Source organism: Arvicanthis niloticus, chromosome 6 (genome assembly GCF_011762505.2).
Source record: "Arvicanthis niloticus isolate mArvNil1 chromosome 6, mArvNil1.pat.X, whole genome shotgun sequence".
NCBI lineage: Eukaryota > Metazoa > Chordata > Mammalia > Rodentia > Muridae > Arvicanthis > Arvicanthis niloticus.
This window is the reverse complement of record NC_047663.1, coordinates 15744472-15765167: the sequence shown is the minus strand read 5'-3', so window position 1 is coordinate 15765167 and position 20696 is coordinate 15744472. Positions and strand designations below refer to the sequence as shown.

General features: G+C 48.3%; 1 protein-coding gene across 4 annotated transcripts in view; it reads right to left on the bottom strand.

The window, feature by feature from the left end:
• Positions 1 to 20696, bottom strand: part of Pecam1 (platelet and endothelial cell adhesion molecule 1) — a 60257-nt gene that overhangs the window by 7496 nt on the left and 32065 nt on the right. For 2 of the 4 annotated variants that reach the window (XM_076935597.1, XM_076935598.1), the window contains 6 exons: positions 20176 to 20203; positions 19446 to 19519; positions 17059 to 17112; positions 15612 to 15674; positions 8569 to 8653; positions 7805 to 7861 (listed from right to left, as the gene is read on the bottom strand). In XM_076935597.1, the coding sequence (XP_076791712.1) occupies positions 7825 to 7861; positions 8569 to 8653; positions 15612 to 15674; positions 17059 to 17112; positions 19446 to 19519; positions 20176 to 20203 (341 nt within the window). In that variant the 3' untranslated portion in view covers positions 7805 to 7824. The remainder of the gene's footprint in view (positions 1 to 7804; positions 7862 to 8568; positions 8654 to 15611; positions 15675 to 17058; positions 17113 to 19445; positions 19520 to 20175; positions 20204 to 20696) is intronic. The other 2 variants (XM_034507807.2, XM_034507808.2) reach the window with 2 other exon arrangements.

The window sequence follows — 20696 nt, the reverse complement described above, 5'->3', positions numbered from 1 at the left end:
CTCTTCTTTTTTTTAAAGGCAGGAACTCACTGTATAGCCCAAGGTGTCCTTGAACTATCTATTCAAAACTATCCAAGGTATCTTCAGACTCACAGGAATCCACCTGTCTCTGACTAGAGAGCACTGGGATTAAATAAGTGTAGCACCATGGCTGGCTGCTCCTTTGGCATTTAAAAGATTTTTTAAATAGTAGAGGGAAAAAAAAAATAACAGGAAATTAGAAAGTTGCAAATAAAAGTGATCTCTGCTCCCACCCTCCACCCACTTTTGGCCCCTCCCACTCTTCCCCCAGAGGTGTTCTGAGTGAGCTGTTGGGGAGGGTCAGGGAAGTTAGGACGACAAGGCCCGTGACATGTCCCACCTTGTCCTTTCATGCAGTGTGGCTTTATAAGACTTTTCATGACCTTTCTCAAACACAACTGTTCAAGTAGCTACACCATCAAGTGAAGTGGCTGCACAGCTGATTGCTTAACCAGTTCCTAATTTTAAAAGGTTAGGTTCTGGGGCTGGAGAGATGGCCCAGTGGTTAAGGACACTGGCTACCCTTCCAGAGGTCCTGGGTTCAATTTCTAGTACCCACATGGTGGTTCATAACTGTCCATCATTTTAGTCTTAGGGCATCTGACACCTTCTGCTAGCCTCCTTGGGCACCAGGCACGCACATGGTAAACAGACACACACAGAGTCAGAACCCTCATACACATAAACTAAACTTAAAAACAAGAGGTTCTTTCCAGGCTTTTGCTGTCTTAAATAAATAATGTCGCCAATGTCTTTGGCAGCAAACCTATTCCCATAATTGATTTTACACTGTCTGCCCATTCCTGGGAGTGAGGCTGGAGAAAGAGGAGAAGGAGGAAGAGAAAGAGGAGGAGGAAGAGGAGGAAGAGGAGGCAGCATGAGGATAACTCAGGCTCTTGAGATCCATGGCCAATCTGACTAAGGGCAAGGCCAGCAATTTCCCTTTCCCAGGTGAGGCCCATCTTGACGCATCCTTTTGTCAGAATACACACTGTGCCCAGCTGCCCTGCCAGGCCACCATTGTGCCCACAGCCTCTGCCAAAAGCCTGAAAGCGGGGAGAGAGAGAGTGAGAGAGCAGAGAGCCAGACGCTCTGCATGGAAGGATCACATCACTGCCTGCATCAGTGGGGGAAAGATTTGCCTCTTTGCACAGGATCAGGCTCCCGCCCATCCCAGTGACTCAGTGCTGGAGCTGATGCTCCAAGTCTTGTGGAAACAGCAGCAATGGATGCCTCATCTGCTCTTGGGGGGGGGGAGGGGGGAAGGTTCCCAAGTGGTGCTGGGGGAGGGGCAGGGTGGGGACAGGGGTGGGTTAGCGGTTGGTGCTGCTCTTACAGATGGTAAAGGTCATGGTGAGAAAGCCAAGGTCAAGGGTACAGTCCAGCTGGTAAGGTGCTCGCCTGGAATGCAAGGAGCTCTGGATGCGACCCCCAGTACCATATAAACTGCAGCACAGGCTTGTAAAGGGATGTGGAGGCAGGAAGATCAGAAGTTCAAGGTTATCCTGAGAGAGAGAGAGAGAGAGAGAGAGAGAGAGAGAGAGAGAGAGAGAGAGAAGTGGAAAAGGAGGAGGAAGAAGAAGAGGCGGAGAGAGAAAAAGAAGGCAAACCCAAAAAATCCTAAGAAATAAAAATAAACTTTGAACCTTGTATGATGGCTGGCTCTGTAAAATCCAGCACTCAAGCTGCAAGGCAGGAGGATTACCAAGAGTTCCAGGCTCTGTCACAAACAACAAACAAATAAAAACCTGCATTCCCCAAGTATATCTCCCCTTCAAACCCTGTCATATAATATTCCATGTTCCTAGTTAGAGGGACAGGAACCACAGTCCCCAAGGGGGCCCTCTTCTATTCTAGCTGGGACAAAGGCACACAGCCTCCCGAAAAATCTGTACATCAGCCTGGGCACAGAGCAGCCACTCTGTCAGCCTCCACACACCAAGGGAGGCCGTAACAGCACCTCCTGGCCCAGATTTCCACAGAGGGAGAAGAGTCCCACGCTCTGGCTTCCCCTGCACAGCCCATGTTCTCCGGAACCAGAAACACGAACACGAAATGTTAAAACTCTGCATGTGAGGAGACAATACTGACAGGAGGCAAGTCTGGGCCCACTCGGAGGTTGTTTCTCTGGTGGGTAACGTTACGTGGCGGGGCATGGCATAAAGTCTTCCTCCTGATCTTGCATGTTCAGGCAGGAAGTGCCACCCTGGCAGTGCCTGCTGGCCCAGCTGGCTTTGGGCCATACAGGATGGGTGGAACCGACTTTCAAGAGTTCTTCTCTCCCTTCAGGGGGACTTAGCCAGGACCCCACATCCACCCTCGCTCCTATTCTTTCCTTTTTAAATGAAGAAACAACAGAAATGTATTGCTCACAATTCTAGGAGCGGGAAAAGGCCAAGACGAAGCCCAGGACTCAGTGACCAGAGGGTGTTCCATCCTTAGACATGGTGGCTTCCTGCAGAGAGGCCTCCCCTCCTTAATTTAAATTGATACAGGGTCTAACTCTGGCCCAGTCTAGCCTCAAGCTTGCAGCAATCCTCCTGCCTCAGCCTCTCAAGTGCCATGATGCCCAGATTCGGTTCTTTCTTGATGACTGTCCTCAGCTGTCATGGCTGTCCTCAGCTTAGTTACTCTTGATATGGAGCGGTAAGGAGTGTGAGAAAGGTGAGGGATTTTTGCCCCTCAGATGCAAACATTCTGGGCTGGGTCTAGTGGCGCACAACTGTAATCCCACTGTTTGGAAGGCTACCATAGGAGGATTGTGAATTGGAGGTCAATTTGAACTGTCTTAGAGAACAGGAAAGTAAAGGAGATGGGGTGGGGGTGGGGTGGGGAGGAACTGGAAAAAGAAGATGAAAGGGAAAGATCCTGGAAGTCTGAACTCCACACAAAGAGAAAGCAGGGGTAAAGAGAAAGAAGCTGACTGGCTGATGCTTGGGTGGGGAGGGGGAGTACCCATCTGACTAGGAGCTGGGGCTGGGAGCCAGACTTGGTTTCTTTTCCAGGCCAGATGTGTAGGTAGGACCAGGGGCCCTGGTCAGCTCCTGAGGTGGACACAGAGAAAGCAAGAGCTGGTGTCTGAGGGAGCTCTCCTGGTGGACAGGCATAGAAGACGGTGTCCTCTAAGCCAGGGCTTCTCTCTCCATGTCGGCCTTGCTGACATTCTGGGCTGAGAATTCTCAGGAGAGATTAACTGTACTGTGGCATGTTTGGCAGCTTCCCTGACTCCTAACCCACCAGACTCTTCAGGACTGCCGTCCCTACACCAAGTTGTAGCAGCCGTGAATGTGTGCTGAGCTGGAGGTGTGACTCGGTGAGCAGGCATCTTACTGACATGCCACTGGGGGGCCACCTCTCCAGCACTGCAGGCCACCACCATGAAACAAACCCCTCTAGAGCTCAGGTGTAGCACAGATTATCCTGCATGAAGTCTGAGGTGTCAATGGAGTCCAGAGTTAAGTGTCCTAGTTAAGTGACAGATAGAAATGTATCCAGCCTCGGCCTGACCTACTTTCTCTTACAGTTCACCACTGTGCACTAAGAGACACACAAACACTTAACTTTTCCCTCTCCTGGTAAGTTGATTCATTCATAAACCCCAACTAGAGCCACTTGACTAAGGCTTGTGAGTCCTAACCTCAGGCAAGCAATATAAAAGAAGACAATGGCTTGGAGAGATGACCCAGTGGTTAAGAGCACTGACTGCTCTTGCAGAGGACCCCAGTTCAGAACTTAGCATCCTTGTGGCTACTCACAACAAAACATCTGTAATTCCAATCCCAGGGTATCTGACTCAGTCTTCCAGCCTTTGTGGTTCCAGGCACCAACATGGTACATATATGAAAGTGGTTTTTGTTTTTCGAGACAAGAGTTTCTTTGTGTAGCCCTGGCTGTCCTAGAACTCACAGAGATCCAACTGCCTCTGCCTCCCGAGTGCTGGGATTAAAGGTGTGTGCATCACAGCCCAGCTAATATTTTTTAATTAAAGGGGAAAATAGCTTTTAGAATCCTGAAAGGTTGTTTGCATCTGAGCTGTGAGGAAAGACCCAGAAATGTGGCACAGGAGCAGAGTGGGTGGGCACTTAGCAGATACCAGACCTGGCTTCCATCCCCGACACAGATAGATAGATAGATAGATAGATAGATAGATAGATAGATAGATAGATAGATCAGTGTGGGGGAGGTCATCAACAACATCAGCCCCACTCCTCCATGAAAACTGGAGATTAAACCATCAATATCAAAAAACCCCCGCAGATTACTGAAGGGCGGTTTCTTACTTGTTCTGGTTGTAACCAATGAATAATCTTTCCTTGCCTTTGGCCTCTCTAGATTTGGCCTCTTTCTTCCTTTCTCTCTGTCTCTGTCTCTGTCTCTCTCTCTCCCCCACCTCTCTCTTTATTTGAACGTGTCTCAATAGGCCTGAGCCAGAGTTGAACTTTCTATCTACCTGAACTATGACCTTGAACTCCCTCTTCTCGGAAAATGCCGCCATTACAGACATACAGTTTGCTTATCTTTACTTTGTTAGTTCCAGGAATGCCTGCCCTCCCCTCACAAACAGCCTGGGGACAAGCTGGCATTAGCGGCCCACGTAGGGACTGGAAAGGACAAAGTTCAAAGATCTAGAGGTGTTCTTTTTATTTTGTTATTTGTTGTTGTTTGTATTTTTTCAAGACAGGGTCTCTCTCTGTGTAGCCCTGGCTGTCCTGGAACCCCCTCTGTAAACCTCTGGCCTTGATCGCAGAGATCCACCTGCCTCTGCCTAAGAGGTTCTTACCTAAGTTCGCTGCTGGGGCAAGAAGGTGTTAGCGGGCTGCACAGACTTAGCAGATCCTGAGGTGGGTTCTGAATGTTTGAGTTAGAAGACGTTTGGAGATGCCACCAACCCATCACAGCCCCTACCCTCCCAAGATTAACTGTAGTGTATCTCTGCCTACTTTCTATGTAGTAGTCCTATACCAGGGTCGCCCTGTCCATCTGTCTGACCTGAGCCAGAGCCAGGGAGCCCTGCTTCCCATTACAGTGGTGCAAAGGACGGTCCAGGCTGGATTCTGGCCAGTGTGAACTCAAGAGAAACGAAGAAAGGCAGACCCTAAGATCCAGGAGGTCCTGAAAATATCTATAGAGTCTGAATGTCGACAGAGAGATGAGAGTGAATTGAGGATTAGACTCAGGTTAACCCTTAAAGTGACTATACCCCAGGTGGACGGAGCTGGGGGTGGGGGGCAAGACTGAGGAGATAGTCTCCATTTTCAAATGCCAGGAATAAAAATCCAAACAATTAATTAATTGGCTTGGCTTAGTGGCTCTGGCTGGTCTTTAATGTTTTTACAGAGATCCGCCTCCTGAATACTGGAATTAAAAGTGAGCTCTACCACTCCTGGGTTATTTATTCCTTTTAAATTTTTTATATTTTTTGGTTTGTTTTTCTTCTTCTTCTTCTTTTTTTTTTTTTTTTCTTTTGGTTTTTCGAGACAGGGTTTCTCTGAGTAGCCCTGGCTGTCCTGGAACTCACTCTGTAGACCAGGCTGGCCTCGAACTCAGAAATCCGCCTGCCTCTGCCTTTCAAGTGCTGGGAATAAAGGCGTGCACCACCACTGCTAGTTTTGTTTTGTTTTTCAAGACTGGATTTCTCTGTGTAGCTCTGGCTGTCTATAGTCCAGGCTGGCCTCAAATCCAGAGTTCTGCCTGCCTCTGCCTCAGGAACACTGGTATTAAAGGCGTGTGCACCACCAGTGCCAGGCATTTATTTATTTTTATTCCATTTATTCACTTAATCAGGGTGGTGAGGTGCACGTGCCACCGTGCTCATTATCTAGAGGTCAGAGGACAACTTTCGGGGTTCAGTTTCTCCTTCCACCATGTGAATCACAGAGTCTGAACTCGGGCTGTCAGGCTTGGTGACAGTGCCTTGACCCACTGACCTTGCCAGTGCAGCCCTGGGAATCCTGAAGTGTTGAGATTGTATAAGAGAGCTTAAACCTGCTGGTTTGGTCTCTTTATTTGACAGATGAAAAGGCTGAGTGTGGCCAAATTCACAGACAGGTATGGAATGGTGGTGACCAAAAGCTGGGGGAGGTATCTGGTGGGGATGGCGTTATTGGTTAAGGAACTGGGAAGATGGAGATTCCGGAGATAGGTGGTGATAGTGCTGCCCAGCACTATCAAAGGACAGGAAAGACACTAGCCACCTGACTATTCGAAAAGGATTAACACATTAAGTTTTATGTACATTTTATAATGATACAAGAAAAGAAAATAAATTTAGAGTCTAAAGCCGAGATTGCAAACAGCACACACCTCCCATGGCTTGCAAACTCCTTCCTGCTTCTTTGCGACTCCCCCAAATCTCTCCACGGGCCACTTCCAGTGTTGTCCTGCCTAAACCCTTCTGCTTATCTAGAGGAGTGGCCTTCCTTTGAACTTCTCAGGGGAAAGGGGGCTTCAGAGCCAAAACTCCTCCCTATGAGCCATTTCCCCAAACAGCCTGCCCTGGGGTGCCACTGAAGATATCAAAGACTGTGAGAAGGGAGCTTCTACTCAGACCCTTCCCTCCACCCAGCCAGCCCCCAGCTGCTCACTGCACCTTCCTCCTGTCACCCTCTGTGCACACACAATGTATTTCTGGATTTTGTCTCTCAGCTGTTCCTGTTCTGATCAGTCCAGGATGCCTGGGGAGTGAGAGACCCTAGGGGCAGGACCCATGCTGGCACAATCACAGCACACACAGACTGACCCTCAAACTGGAGTCCCCAGGCTAGCCTCCACCAACATTGTATGGGTGGTTAGAAATGTAAAAATTTCAACCTAAGAGACTCAGACATTCAGGGCTGGAAGTGGATCTTGAACTTTATATATACAGGCAATGGTGACCAAAGCCTGCCTCTCCAGCTCTACCTGCCCAGTGCTGGGATTAAAGGCCAGTACCACCATGCTCACCTGTCTGTCCTTCCTTCTTTCCTTCCTTTCTTTCTTTTCTTTTTTTTTTTTTCAAGACAGGGTTTCTCTGTGTAGCCCTGGCTGTCCTGGAACTCACTCTGTAGACCAGGCCAGCCTCGAACTCAGAAATCCGCCTGCCTCTGCCTCCCAAGTGCTGGGATTAAAGGCGTGTGCCACCACTACCCTGCTCACCTGTCCTTTCTGTTTGTTGTTAAGCAGTTACCCCCACCCCCATCTCCTTTCTGAGTCACTCCTCATTAGATCTCTTCTGCATGCTAATCAACCCAGCCAGCCCATCCCTGTCTCATTTGATGCTCGGTCTCATTTGTAAGGCCTCAGGCAGGAACCCAGAAGTATAAGAGGAAGAACTGTCCTGCTAACTCCTCCCCTCTAACCAAAGGCAGTGAAACTCAGTGATCAGGAATGTGTAGTCTAGCTCTGGGTGCTTAGGCTTGCTTTTGTGATCTTGGGCAAGTACCTTATACTGTCTGTGCCTCTGTATTCCTAAGGGTGGTAGGAGGAACAGAGTCAGACCTTAATATAAGAGGTGATGCTTTGCCAAGCAGTGGTGTCCCACACCTTTAATCCCAGCACTTGGAAGGCAGAGGCAGGTGGATTTCTGAGTTCGAGGCCAACCTGGTCTACAGAGTGAGTTCCAGGACGGCCAAGTCTACACAGAGAAACCCTGCCTCAAAAAACCAAAAGGAAACAAACAAACAAACAAACAAAAAAGAGTTGATGCTTTTCTTGGCTTTCCCCCTCCCTCTGCCCACTCTCAAGGCCCTATCAGTAATTTTAGCACAGGCCCACCCACTCTGAGAATCAGGGGCCCCTCACTCACTAGGGTCGACCCTCCGGATTTCACTGTACACCGTCTCTGTGGCTCTCGTTCCCAGAGCTGGAAAGGGAACCAGGCACAGGTCAGTAGCTGCCTTGGAGCCCCAGGCTAGCCCACTGCTGTACCCACCCACCACCCACTACTGCCCTGTTTGCCCTGTCCAGAAATATCACAGAGCATATCGTCTCCTAGCTTCCGAAGTCTGAACCTAACCAGAGGCTCCTTGAGACTGAACAGTGGTCAACAGGCCACTGAGTCAAGAGCCTGCCTGCAGGGAGACTCAGCACAGACCCAAAGTCCCTAGCCTAGTGACCTTATCCTCCTGCCCCGCCACAGAGACCGTATGCCAGCTGCTCTGCCAGGACTTGACTATCAGGGCTAGGCTATGTACAGCCTTACAACCGTCTGGGAGGCTGGATCCTAAGAATTAGAATTGGATCCTGAGGTCTGGGTTGGAGCCTGGCATCAGCAGCAGCCATACAGATCAGCTGGGACAACAGCCACTTGCAGACAGGGCTTGCTGAGCTAGCTGCCTTTGGTGTCAACATTTAGGCTTACTACAGATCCTATGTAAAGCACACTGGAGCCTGTTCTGGTGTTAGTTTGTTCTGTGTTGTTTTATTGCATTGTTTTTTTTGTTTGTTTGTTTTGTCATTGTTGCTGAGACAGTTTTATATAGCCCCGACTCGCCTTGAATTTGCTGTGTAGCCCAGGCTGGCCTTGATCTTCCAGCCTTCCCCTCCCAAGTCCCGGGATTACAGACTTACACCATTACACCTAGGTACACGGGTGTTTTTAGAGCTCTGAATGGTCTTGAATCTGTAGCCAGTGTCATAATTTTCTGGGCTAGACCTTTGGAATAGAAGACAAGGCTATCTGTTTATTTCATACTGAAATATATTCAATGATGTGTATATACAGGTGTTGTATACACTTACACAGAGTATGAATACCCTATACATACAGACATGTATCTCATGTATCCACACTTCTACACGGTATCCAGACTCACTAATACAGGCAATGGATTCATGCATATGCATACATATACCCAGAGACCCCAAGGAAGCAAGACAAAACCTGAACACATCCTAGATTTCTGATACTTGCAGGAGAGACCAGAAAGTCTCCTTGCACAGCTGGCTGGGTTTGGGCTAGTCCTTTCCCCTGCCTATCTTCCCAGACAGCCTGAGATGTCTGCCACATGCTGTCCTCATTACAGATGCCTGGGACCCCACACCCACATGGATGCTAACTAAGCCAAGATACTTTCTCACTCTGCTGTGAGGCCACACCTACAGTGACCCCTTCCTTTCTCTGGACCCTGAGCCCTTCCATTGCTGACACTGTTCTTTCTCTTACCCCACTTTTCCAAGACTCTGAACAAACATCACCCCCATAGCCATAAGCATAAGTACCCCCAATATCTGCATTCTCTGTGCCCTGAGCAGCTGCCCCAGAGCAGTTTGGTAACATTTACCCAAAGCATGTTTAGTTTCTTTGTTCCCACAGTTGTCTGCCTTGGTGGATTCCCAAGGTCTTGTAGAGCAAAGGCCCAGTTCATGCCCCACCCCACCCACCCACGGCTCAGACAGTCTTTGTTATCCCTAGCACTGTCTGCAGGGATAATGAACGCACCAGTCCACGCCCTGAAGCATCGCCAACCTTGAACTACTGAAGGCGGAGACACAGTCATCCGCTTCCTGAGGTTTCCCATCTATGTAATAAAGAGTACACTGGTGGAGAGATGGTGGCTAGGCTGTGGGACTAAAGTCTAGGTTCCTCTTTAGACTCTGGATGTTGGTGATTGTATAAATCCTGTATGACAGAGAAAGGCCAGGAGTGGTCCACATCCCCACAGAACTTGGGGCACCCAGAATGATGAAGGCCTTGCAGAAGGAATTTAAGTGACTCCCCAAGGCAGGAGGTGGAGGTCAGCAGAGTAGCTGAGATCCCAGTTTCCCCAATGTAAACACATCTGCCTAAGAGAACTACCGAGAAACAGCAGGATCCCAAGCAAGCAGAGACTGAAACTCCAGGCGTCTCCAAACCTGCTGTGGGGCCTTCCACACACCAAGAGACCCATCCAACGACTGTACGCATCTCCCATGCGGCCTCAACCACTAAAGAAATGTGGATCCGGGGAAGACAGATGTGCGAAGGGTGTTAATGAGCTGAAGATGTGGTTCAGTGACACAGCACTAGCTCAGCATGTACAAGGCTCTGGGTTCAAGCCCCAGTGCAAACAGACAAACAAACAACAAACAAATACCACGGGGCTGGGAGATGGCTCAGTGGATAACAGCACGTGCTGTACCAACAGAAGAACCTGAGCTGGAATCCTGAACTCAAATCCCAGACAATCTGGGGCAGAGCTGTAGGCACACAGAACCCCAGCAATGTTAGGGGCAGAGATAAGAGGACTGACGGCTAGGGCTTGCTGGCTGCCAGCCTAAAACCAGGATCAGCAGGGAATTGTCTCAAAATAAGGTAGTAGGTGACAGAGCATGATACTTGACATAAATCAGAGTCTGTGACTTCTGCATTTGCTCAGGGACATGTGTACACTACCCCCCCCCCCCACATGCACACACACACACACAAACAGCCACATACCATACACACACGTACTCCTACACAAAACACACACCACACACATATACACCCTCACACGTACACACATCACATATACACACACAGCTAAAAATAATCGTGTGATAACTGCTATCAGATGTTGTCCACGAGAAGAATGGCTGCTCTCCCTCTGCCCTGTCCTAACACGGAGCTAGGACAGAAAGGGGATGAACTGGGATGGGGGTGAGGGCTGGGCAGCCAAACGTGGGTGGGGTTGGTCTGGACATCTTGTGAACTCTACCGTCCCAGGTATCTCTCTGGTCTCCTTGGCAACAGTCTAATATTCTCTGGACCTCAGTCTGTGCCTACCTCAAGTCAGGCAGGGCTGGCTTCCACTTCTAGATTGAGCTGTGCCCATGGTCTATGGTCGACCCTAATATTGCCCAGCTCAGTAAGAGGGTGGGGGAGGGGGGGAGGGAGGAGCGGAGAGCAGCTGCTCACTGCCTTCCCCCTTTTATGTTCCCTTGGCAGCAGCTGCCTGGTAATGACTAGCCCAGGCCAGGAGGCTGTTTGTCTCTGCTGTCAGAGGCGTTTCCTGATGGGTCTCTATTTTGGTTTCTGTTTTTCTCTGTGCTAACAGAGAAGGAGATGGCTCCAACGTCATGGGGTTTTCCCAGCAATTAGCCTTGGAGCAAACAGACAGCAAATGGGGATTTAATGAGTTCCTTCCTGCCCTCCTCCATCCCCAATGACTACTTGGTTAGCTGCCAGCCAGGGTTAGATCTGGACCCGTCGTCCCCATAACCTCCGCCAACTGTGAAGGATGAGAGACCTTGAAAACAGGGGACCAGGCTGGCAGGTACCAGCTCATGTTTAGTCATCACTGGCCTGGAATACACAAAGCCCTTCTTTCTTCACCTAGCAATGCCTTAGTCCCTGCTTGGGGGAGGACAAGGGGCCAGCACCAGTGGTCCAGACCTGAGTTCCTCACTGTCTTTCTGCAACAAGGAGGAGTTGGGATAAGTAAACACAACTTGTATCCCCCACAGCTCCTCTTGGCACCCAAATGAGCTTCATTCTAGAATCTTCCCCAGAGCCCTGGCTGGGCACCCGGCAACTTGTGCAAGCTGGGAAATGTGACTGATAGCCTGGTTGCAGGGGACAGCTTCAGAGTCCAGCGAGGGAAGCCAGAGGCATTTGCCATGGTCCCACCCTATTATAGGAACTGCCCCACTTCCTCTATTTAATCCCTCCACACCCTCAAGAAAGTAAAAGAGCACTAGATACAAGGACACACTCCCAACGAAAGGGAAGTGGAGCCTTTCCCAGAGGCAGCAATGCTTCCTTCTTCCCTCTTCAGCACACACACACACACACACACACACACACACACACCACACTCCCACACTAGTAACTATCATGCACAACCCTCAGATTTTTGCCTGCCCTGACCCAGGGCCTGGGCCACTGTAGGAGGATCGATCCAGCCTGATGACTGAGCCCCGGGTGACAGGGGACTTGAGGATGTTCTGCACAGAGAGAGAGCAGGGATTTGGTCCCCTGGGACTTTTGCCATCAGTCTAAAGCCACCAGGTTAGAGTGCCGAGATCCAGAACAGAAAGGAAGGTGTGGGCCGCCCTGATCTTGTCATCCTAACCTCATGCTAATACCTTCCGTACCTCTAAACCTCACTTCCATTTAGGAAAAAGAAAGCTGATACCTGGGTTGCCAAGCCCGAGATGCCATGATTGGAGGATATTCCAAGCCCAGGCTGGACCAGTGCCAGCTGGTCCTCAGTACTCTACAGTTTCATCTGTTGCAGCATACACAGGCTTGCCTCTGAGCTCCTGACACAGGCTTGCCTCTGAGCTCCTGACACAGGCTTGCCTCTGAGCTCCTCACCGTAGCCTCTCCATAGAGGCTTTGTGCCTCTATGGGACTCTCTTCCTCCTCTATGGGTCCTCTTCCTCCTCTTGGGTGTCTCACCGGCATCTTAGACTTAACCTGGCCAAACCAGATCTCATCCTCAAACACCAAAGTCATCCATGGAGTTACTCCAGAAATGTGGAGACTCTGGCTCCCCAATCCTGGCTATGGGCTGTGATGAGTCTCAAAAGTGCACCTAGACACCATCCATTGCTGGTGCCCACTATCTCGTGCACAGTGACAGCACACCTGTCTGCATGTCTGGCCTTGTTCTTCCTCAGGCCGTTTCCTTGCTGGTTCTGAGTTTGCTTTTGTTTCTATGTATGTATGTATGTATGTATGTATGTATGTATGGTATGTTATATGTACATGTGGTTGCATGTGTTGGGAGGATTGTGTATGTATGGAGGTCTGAAGAAGACTGGAAGTCTTCAATATTTCCCAGCTTTGTGCCTCTATGGGTCTCTCTCTCTCTCTCTCTCTCTCTCTCTCTCTGTGTGTGTGTGTGTCTGTGTGTGTGTGTGTCTGTGCTCCTTGGCTTTTCTTTGGCTTTTGTTTTGTTTGTTTTTGCTCTATTCTGGTTTGTTCATTTTATTGTATTGTGTTTTACCTCTTTTTTTTTTTTTTTTTAACGGATGCCTGTTTGTTTTCTAATGAGAGAGAAAGAAGGAGCGTGGATATGGGTGGGTAGGGAGAGTCTGGGAGGAGTTGGAGGAGGGAAAACATGGATTAGAATATAGTGTATGAAGAAAATATAGAATCAATATAAACAACAGTTCTTCACCATATTGACTGAGGCCAGAGGTGGACATGGCTGGTCTAGCTGGCCAGCTTGCTCTGGGAAGCCCCTGTCTACTTTCCGAGGAATACAGGAATTACAGGAGGGCCGTCATGCCCACTCAGAATTTCCAAGGGTTCTTGAGACCCAAACTCCAGTCTTTACACTGGCAAAATAAGGGCTCTTCCCTGGCCCTTAAGGAGTTTTTTTTTTTGTTTTTTTTTTCCAAGAAGGAACTCAGAACCAGCCACTTTCCAGCCTGAAGACTCCGGAAACATTTCCTTATTTATTTAGAATAGAACTGAAATCCTTGGAGCCCCACGTGCTCCAGCATCACCCTGTCCTCACTTCAACCATGCCCTTTCTGTCTCTGCAGGCACATAAGCCTCCTTCTGGATACTTTGGAGACAGGTCTCCTGTAGCTCAGGATGGTCTTGAACTCTTGGTCCTCCCTTGTCACACAGCCACGCTTTGGGATTGAGTGTGGGTGTGCACCACACACCCAGCAACCCTTTCAGACCACTCCACTTACAATCCTGGTGCCACCTATTCTTTGTTTTCCCAGCTTCCGCTTAGACTACATGCTCGCCAGGGAGGGAACACCCATGCCTTTGTGTCTTGCAAAGTGGCTGGCACCTTTGTGTCTTTGTCACTATTAGCTTCCAAAATGAGTCAAACACTTCACTACAAAATAAAAAAAAAAAAAAAAATACAAGGCCTTCCACGTTCCCCACCCCTCAGGTCCAGTCAGGACATCACCAATGCCCATACAGCTAAGCACGTTATTATTATTATTTTGTTTTTGTTTTTTTGAGACAGGGTTTCTCTGTGTAGCCCTGGCTGTCCTGGAGCTCACTCTGTAGACCAGGCTGGCCTCGAACTCAGAAATCCGCCTGCCTCTGCCTCCCAAGTGCCGGGATTAAAGGCGTGAGCCACCACCACCCGGCAGCTAAGCTGCATTAAAGTCTCCATTCCACACCTCTGGAGGCAGTTCTCACCAGAGATCACAGGATGTACCAGTGGTGTAGCACAGGACAGCACCGGATAGCACAGGACATGGCCCCTGATTGGAAAGTTTCACGTATATAACTGCTGACAGGGTGCTTGAAACCATGCTCAGTAAGTGAAGGAAGAGAAACTCCAGAATTTGTCCTAAATTATTGAACAAGAGGTGGCTTCAAGATGCCATCACCATGTGTCTCCAGCTAATGATTGGCAGGTCCAGCCTGGAACTCACTCTGTAGACCAGGCTGGCCTTGAACTCAGAAATCTGCCTGCCTCTGCCTCCCAAGTGCTGGGATTAAAGGCGTGCACCACCACCGCCCGGCAACAACTGAGATTCTTGTTCGGGTAGCTGCTGTAACCCACTTACCGTGGGTCTGTCTCCCAGCACTGAATCAGATAGAGACTCACAGGCAGCTTGCCCTTGAGTGATCCACATACCCAACAGAAAAAGCTAAGGCATAGACCCCATGCCACACTGAAAGAGAGGACTCTATTCTTTCCCCAAAAGTCCCTCTAAGGAGGAAAGTCCTCTGCAATGGGTAATCTCCAATTTGACTGGATTTAGAATTGCCTAAGAAGCTCTACCCTTAGGTGTGTCTCTGTGTGTGTGTGTGTGTGTGCGCTTCTAATTGGACTAATTGAGGTGAGAAGAGCCATCGTAAATGTGGTTGGCACCATGTCATAGGCTGTGGTCCCAGGCTGCACAAAGAGGACAAATGTAGCTGAGACCCAGAATTCATTGCTTTCCCTGGACACAGTATCTAAAAACCTGTCTGAGTTACCATACTTTCCTGCCATGAAGAACTGCATTGCCTCCAATGGTAAAACAAATAAACCTCTCTTCCCTTAAATTGGTCTTGCCAGGCATTTGGTCACAGCAACAAAGTAAGTAACATATACATTGTCCACCACACCACACCACCACCACCATCATCATCATCATCATCACCACCACCACTACCACCATCATCATCATCATTTGTGTGTGATATCGGTAGGGGCTCTGTGCAAAGGTGAGTGCAATGCCTGCAGATACCAGAAGAGGGTCCTGGATTCTCCATGGAGCTGGAGTTACAGGTGATCATAAGCTACCTGATATGGATGCTGGGAACCAAACTCAGGTTCTCTGGGAAAACAGTCTGAGATTTTAGCCACTGAACCATCTCTTCATCCCCATGTTCTGCTATTTTAAGCATGCATTTTATTGACACATGTTTGGTCACACAGTGCATCTGGGCATGTTCAGGCCTCTGAAAGGAGGCCTGAACACTCAGTGGAATGGGGAGGCTGCTCCCAAACACTCTTCCAGAGAAGAGCGCTCAGCTCTTAGTCCCTGCTTGGCCCGCAGTAAACGCTCATGGTGCAATCACAATTTTATAGCTCCAGACTTAGGTGCATCTAGTAGGTCTACAGAAGAGCATCTTCATTCCATGAGACAATTCTGACCATACACAGCATCTTGTGTGGCATCTACATCCAAGCCCAGAGCCTTACGTGGGCTCGGCTCACTTGGTGACAGCTGCTTACCTTGGTGAGGCTCAAGGGAGGAAACTTCTACTTCTGTGTATTCTACATCCATGTTCTGGGGGTCTGTTAAAGGAATCACAGTGCCGTGAGTTTAGATAGCACCTCCTCTGGAGGCATCAAACCATGCTAAAGACCTTTATTCTGGTCAGCCCTACACTGGTTCGGGCAGCAGATGCTGTACATAGCCTCTCTGACTTGTAGAGTGTGGGAGGACTTTCAATAGGTTTATAGGCATGGAGACCAGCTCCATGGACTCCAGCAGTCAAGGCCCACCCAATCTTAAGGATGTGGAAATGAATTTGGATGCTGTGGGTCCAGGCTTACCAGCCTCTAAGTGTTTAAAGATGAGACATTCTGGGTAACAAAATCTCCAGGCTCTGTGGAGACATCCAGGAAATTATTTTTGCTTTCATTCTGGCTATTGCTGCTGCTACTCTTTATGTTTGTACCCCAGGAGGGCCCACTGAGACCAGGAGAGGGTGTCAGATCCTCCGGGACCAGCATCACAGATGACTGTAAGCCATTCACTGCATGGGGATTGAAGACGGGTCCTCTGACAGAGCAGCCAGTGCTTAACAACTGAGCTATCTCTCCAGCCCTTACTGCTGTCTCTTGAAACAGGGTCACATGTATCCCAGGGTAGCCTGGAACTTGCTGCACAGCCGAGGCTAGCCTCGAACACCTGGTCTTCCCGCCTCAGCCTCCTGAGTGCTGTGATTACAGATGTGACCGCATCTGCACTGTTTTAAGGCCTCACAGAATTAGGAGTTCTTGCTAGCAGCTAAAACAGTGTAGCCAAAGAGACTTCACAGAAGCAGGTTGGGAGTTTCAGTTCTCAAGAGGGCAGCACAGAATAGAAAATACCTTTAAGTGACAGTTTAAGCCAAAAAAAAAAAACAAAACAAAACAAAACAAAACAACAACAACAAAAAAAAAAACTGTCTACTGTTAGTTCTCTTTAAAAAAATTCTTTAAAATCTCCACCTCAGCCACCCAAGAGAAACATCCTCCTACAGCACTCAGAGGGCCAGGGAGGTTTTTTGTTTCTTTGTTTGGTTTTTAGGTATGATAGCTTGTTTCTACTTAGATTAGGAGGCATTACCATTCAGAACACTGGCTAACATCTTTGGAGAAAAAACCCAGCCACCTACACTTTACCACTAGGCACATATAGATAGGGGTGGGAAATTATCCAGACACCTCAGAGTTTACGTTTTCTTTTTTCTGTGGATTTATTTATTTATTTATTTATTTATTTATTTATTTTTAAAGACAGTGTCTTACTACTTACTCTAGAACTGTCTATGTAAGCCAGTCTGGCTTTGATTCCAGAGACCCACCTGCCTCTGTCTCCTGAGTGTTGGTATTAAAGGTGTGTGTCACCACAGCACACAGTTGCCAGATTATTTTAATGTAAAAGTTTCTAATACAATACTTAAATAATTACCTTTATTCTGATTTATGGGTTTTACTGCATCGTTTCCAAGAACATCATCATAACCTGGTTGAAAAATTAACAGTCAGGATGAGTGACAACAGAAATTAGTTTCCTGTAACCGTGTGTGTGTGTGTGTGTGTGTATGCTCATTCTCACCCATGCGTGAGTGTGTGAGTGCATGTGTTTGAGTGTATGCTCTCATCCATGCATGTGTGTGCTCTCACCCATGTGTGTGAGTGCATGAATGCATGTGTGTGTGCTCCCACCCATGCATGTGTGTGAGTGCATGAGAGCATGTGTGTGTGCCCTCACTCATATGTGTGTAGGTGTGTGCTCTCACCCATGTATGTGTGTGTGCTCTCACACATGCATGTGAGTATGTGAGTTCATGAGAGCATGTGTGTGTGTTCTCACCTATGTATGTGCGTGCTCTCACCCATTTGTATGTATGTGTTCTCACCCATGTGTGTGTGCTCACCCATGTGTGTATATGTGTGTTCTCACGTGTTTGTGTGTGTGTTCTCATCCGTGTGTGTTCTCACCCATGTGTGTGTGTGCTCTCACCCATGTGTGTGTGCTCTCACCCATTCATGAATGTGTGAGTGCATGAGAGCATGTATGTGTGCTCTCACTCATGCATGTGCTTTTGTGTGTGTGCACGAGTGTGCTATGTGCATGTGGAGGTCAGAGGGTGATGTCACATGTCTCCCTCTAGCCCTCTCTACTTTCTTTTTTGAGGCAGAGTCTCTGTGAACCTGGAGCTTGCGGACTCAGCTGGACTAGCTCAGGATGGAGCACACAGGGTGGGCTCATTCCATCCACCTCCCCCAGTACTGGGTTATAGGTGCCTGCTGCCACATACGGCTTTTACATAGGTGCTGGGGAATCGAACCCAAGTCCTCACCCTCACACAGCAAACACTTTGCCATCTCCCCTGCTCTCTTATAACTTCTAAAACCTCCAGTACTGCTAAGAAAGCAAAGTCTAATTTCTTCAGGTGACAAACGCCCTTGCCTCTGGTCCTGGGTCTCCTCCTTCATCTCTCTGTGGTGTGAGCTTTTTCGGCATGCAGTAGGCCCTCCCTCCACTGCCTGCATAGAAAGCTCGGCTACAGAGGCTACAGAGGGGCACTTTTGTTCAAGAGTATTCAGAATGGTTTGATGTAAGTGAGCTAATTAAAAATGAAGCTTCTTTCTAGAGGGGACCAGTCACTGAAATACAAAAGCTGACGGTTAGCTAACGCTCTCTGGTTAGGGAAGTGGGTTGATGAGAATACCGTTTAAAAATAACAGTGTCTCTGGATTATCACATCTGTGCACACACACAAAATGAAGTGTGGGGCTTGCTTGGTGGTAATGCCTTTGCCCAGAATGTGTGAGGCTTTGGTTCAATCCCAAGCACTACAGAAACAAACAAACAAAAACAAACAAACAAACATTTTAGCATGTTCTTTGCCTTAAGAAATTCTTATAGATAAGATATTATAAATACTATTCTTCAGGAACACGTGGTTCTTCAATGTGTGTTTGTGCTAATTAGTGTTATTATTTGTTTGTTTGTTTTTATTGCTTGTTTTGAGACAAGGTCTTGATATGCAGCCCTGGGCTTGGAACACACTATGTAGATCAAGATGGAGTTCAATTTGTGGTGATCCTTCTGCGTCTGCCCCCTGAATACTGAAATGTTAAGCGTGAGCCATCACACCCGTCTCTGAGTGACTTTCTCACATACCCAAGGGTCCTGAGACTCACTGGGCAGCCTCCCTCCACTGAGGCCTGCACCAAAATGCCATCTCAAGGCAGGCAGTGGTGGTGTATGCCTTTGATCTCAGCACTCAGGAGGCAGAGGGGGGTGGATCTCTGTGAGTTCCAGACCAGCCTGGTCTACAGAGTGAGTTCCAGGACAGCCACGGCCACACAGAGAAACCCCATCTTGGGAAGCAAAACAAAAACAAACAAACAAACAAAAACCCCAAAAAGGTGTCTTAGCACTTCTCAAAAACGCCTCTGCCAAAAGCAGTATATGTTTCCCTCACTCTTCCTTTGTGGCAGGGTTAAGGGAAGTGGAGGAAATCCCATCTGAGATGTGTTACCGAAGATTTAATTTAATATCTGGTTTCTGTCTCCCAAGTTCCGCCTAATTATTTCGGTCTAGGGAGGCAACAAGCAGTAGGGTCAGAATCCATTTTTCATTCCAAAGAAATGAAGCAGAGAAGGGGAAAGCAGAAAAGGTCCCACCTTTCCTTGCTGCTTGGTTGTCTATCTGCTTATCTTCCCGTGGTTGGTTATAGATGGTAATGGTAGCACTGCCTGAAGCCAGGGTTTCCCTTCTACCCCAACCCTGCCTTATACATTGAGTTGGTAACCTTTTGTAATTAAAGGGACCCTTGGCTTTACCGTAATGACTGTTGGCTTCCACACTGGGCTCAGAAACCTTCTCGCTGTTGGAGTTCAGAAGTGGAGCGGCTGGCCTTCACATGTAAATTAAAAAGAAAAGAGAAGAATATGTATTAATATTTTTTCCTCAAACCAACAAAACCATCAAAGGAAGATCCTGAGAAAGCAAGAAGAAATATGCCCATTAGACACTCATAATCACAGCACCGGGGAGGCTGAGGCAGGAGAATGGCTGTGAATCTGAGACCAGCCAGGGCTACACAGCAAGACACAAAAAGCTGGTCGTGGTGCCACATGCCTGCAGTCCCAGCCCTTGGGAGGTAGAGGCAAGAGGATCAGGAATTTTAGGTTAGCCTGGGCAAAAGCAAAAGTTAAAGGATGCAAAGACATTTTTTTAGGAATGTGTGTGTGTGTGTGTGTGTGTGTGTGTGTGTGTGTGTGTGTGTATAGTGTGTGGTACCTGCAGAGCTGAGCCATCTCTCCAGCTCTGTAAAAAAAAAAAACCATTTCTTTTGAAAAGGTCAACTCTATTATTCTAAGTATGTAATGAGTTGGCAGTCTTCCACTGAGACAGACAGACAGAAACACACACACACCCTTTATACCCAAGGCCCTTATTCTTTATGAGTTTGCTAAGAATCTCTGATAACTTCCTAGCAACCAGTCTAGGCTTACAGACAAATCCAGCCTTGCCCACAAAGAAGTCACCCCCTCTTACAGGGACACTGACCTGGACATCTCCACGGGTTTCTGTTTGGCTTTAAAAAAAAAGAAAGAAAAATTCAGGTCAGTATAAGTAAGTACATAGGACAGTGACAGTCTTTTCCTTGACTCTCTTGAAGCCTGGAGAGAAGAGGAACTGGGGGTGTAGCTCAGTGCAATTTTCCTACCTTGAAAAAGACAAAAGATCCCATCCCATCTGTTCCTCCCAGCCTAGACAGCAGCACCATTTTGCTTGAGCCTAGGCTAGACCCTATTCCCACAAATGTATATGGTACATAATACAAGATCATGGCACAACTGGAAGATTATCTGGGAGGCACACAGTGTGTGCCTGTGCCCCACACGGCATGTGCAGGTGTGCGTGGGTGGGCCCCACACAGGACGCACACCAAGAAATAGCTTCCTCTGACTAGACCAGGTAAAATATCACCCGGATCTACCCAGTTGGCTTGCCCAACTAGACAAGTACCCTGTGTTCATGAGAGCAAAAGCTTTGCATCCACCAAAGCCAGGACCTTGAGTTACCAA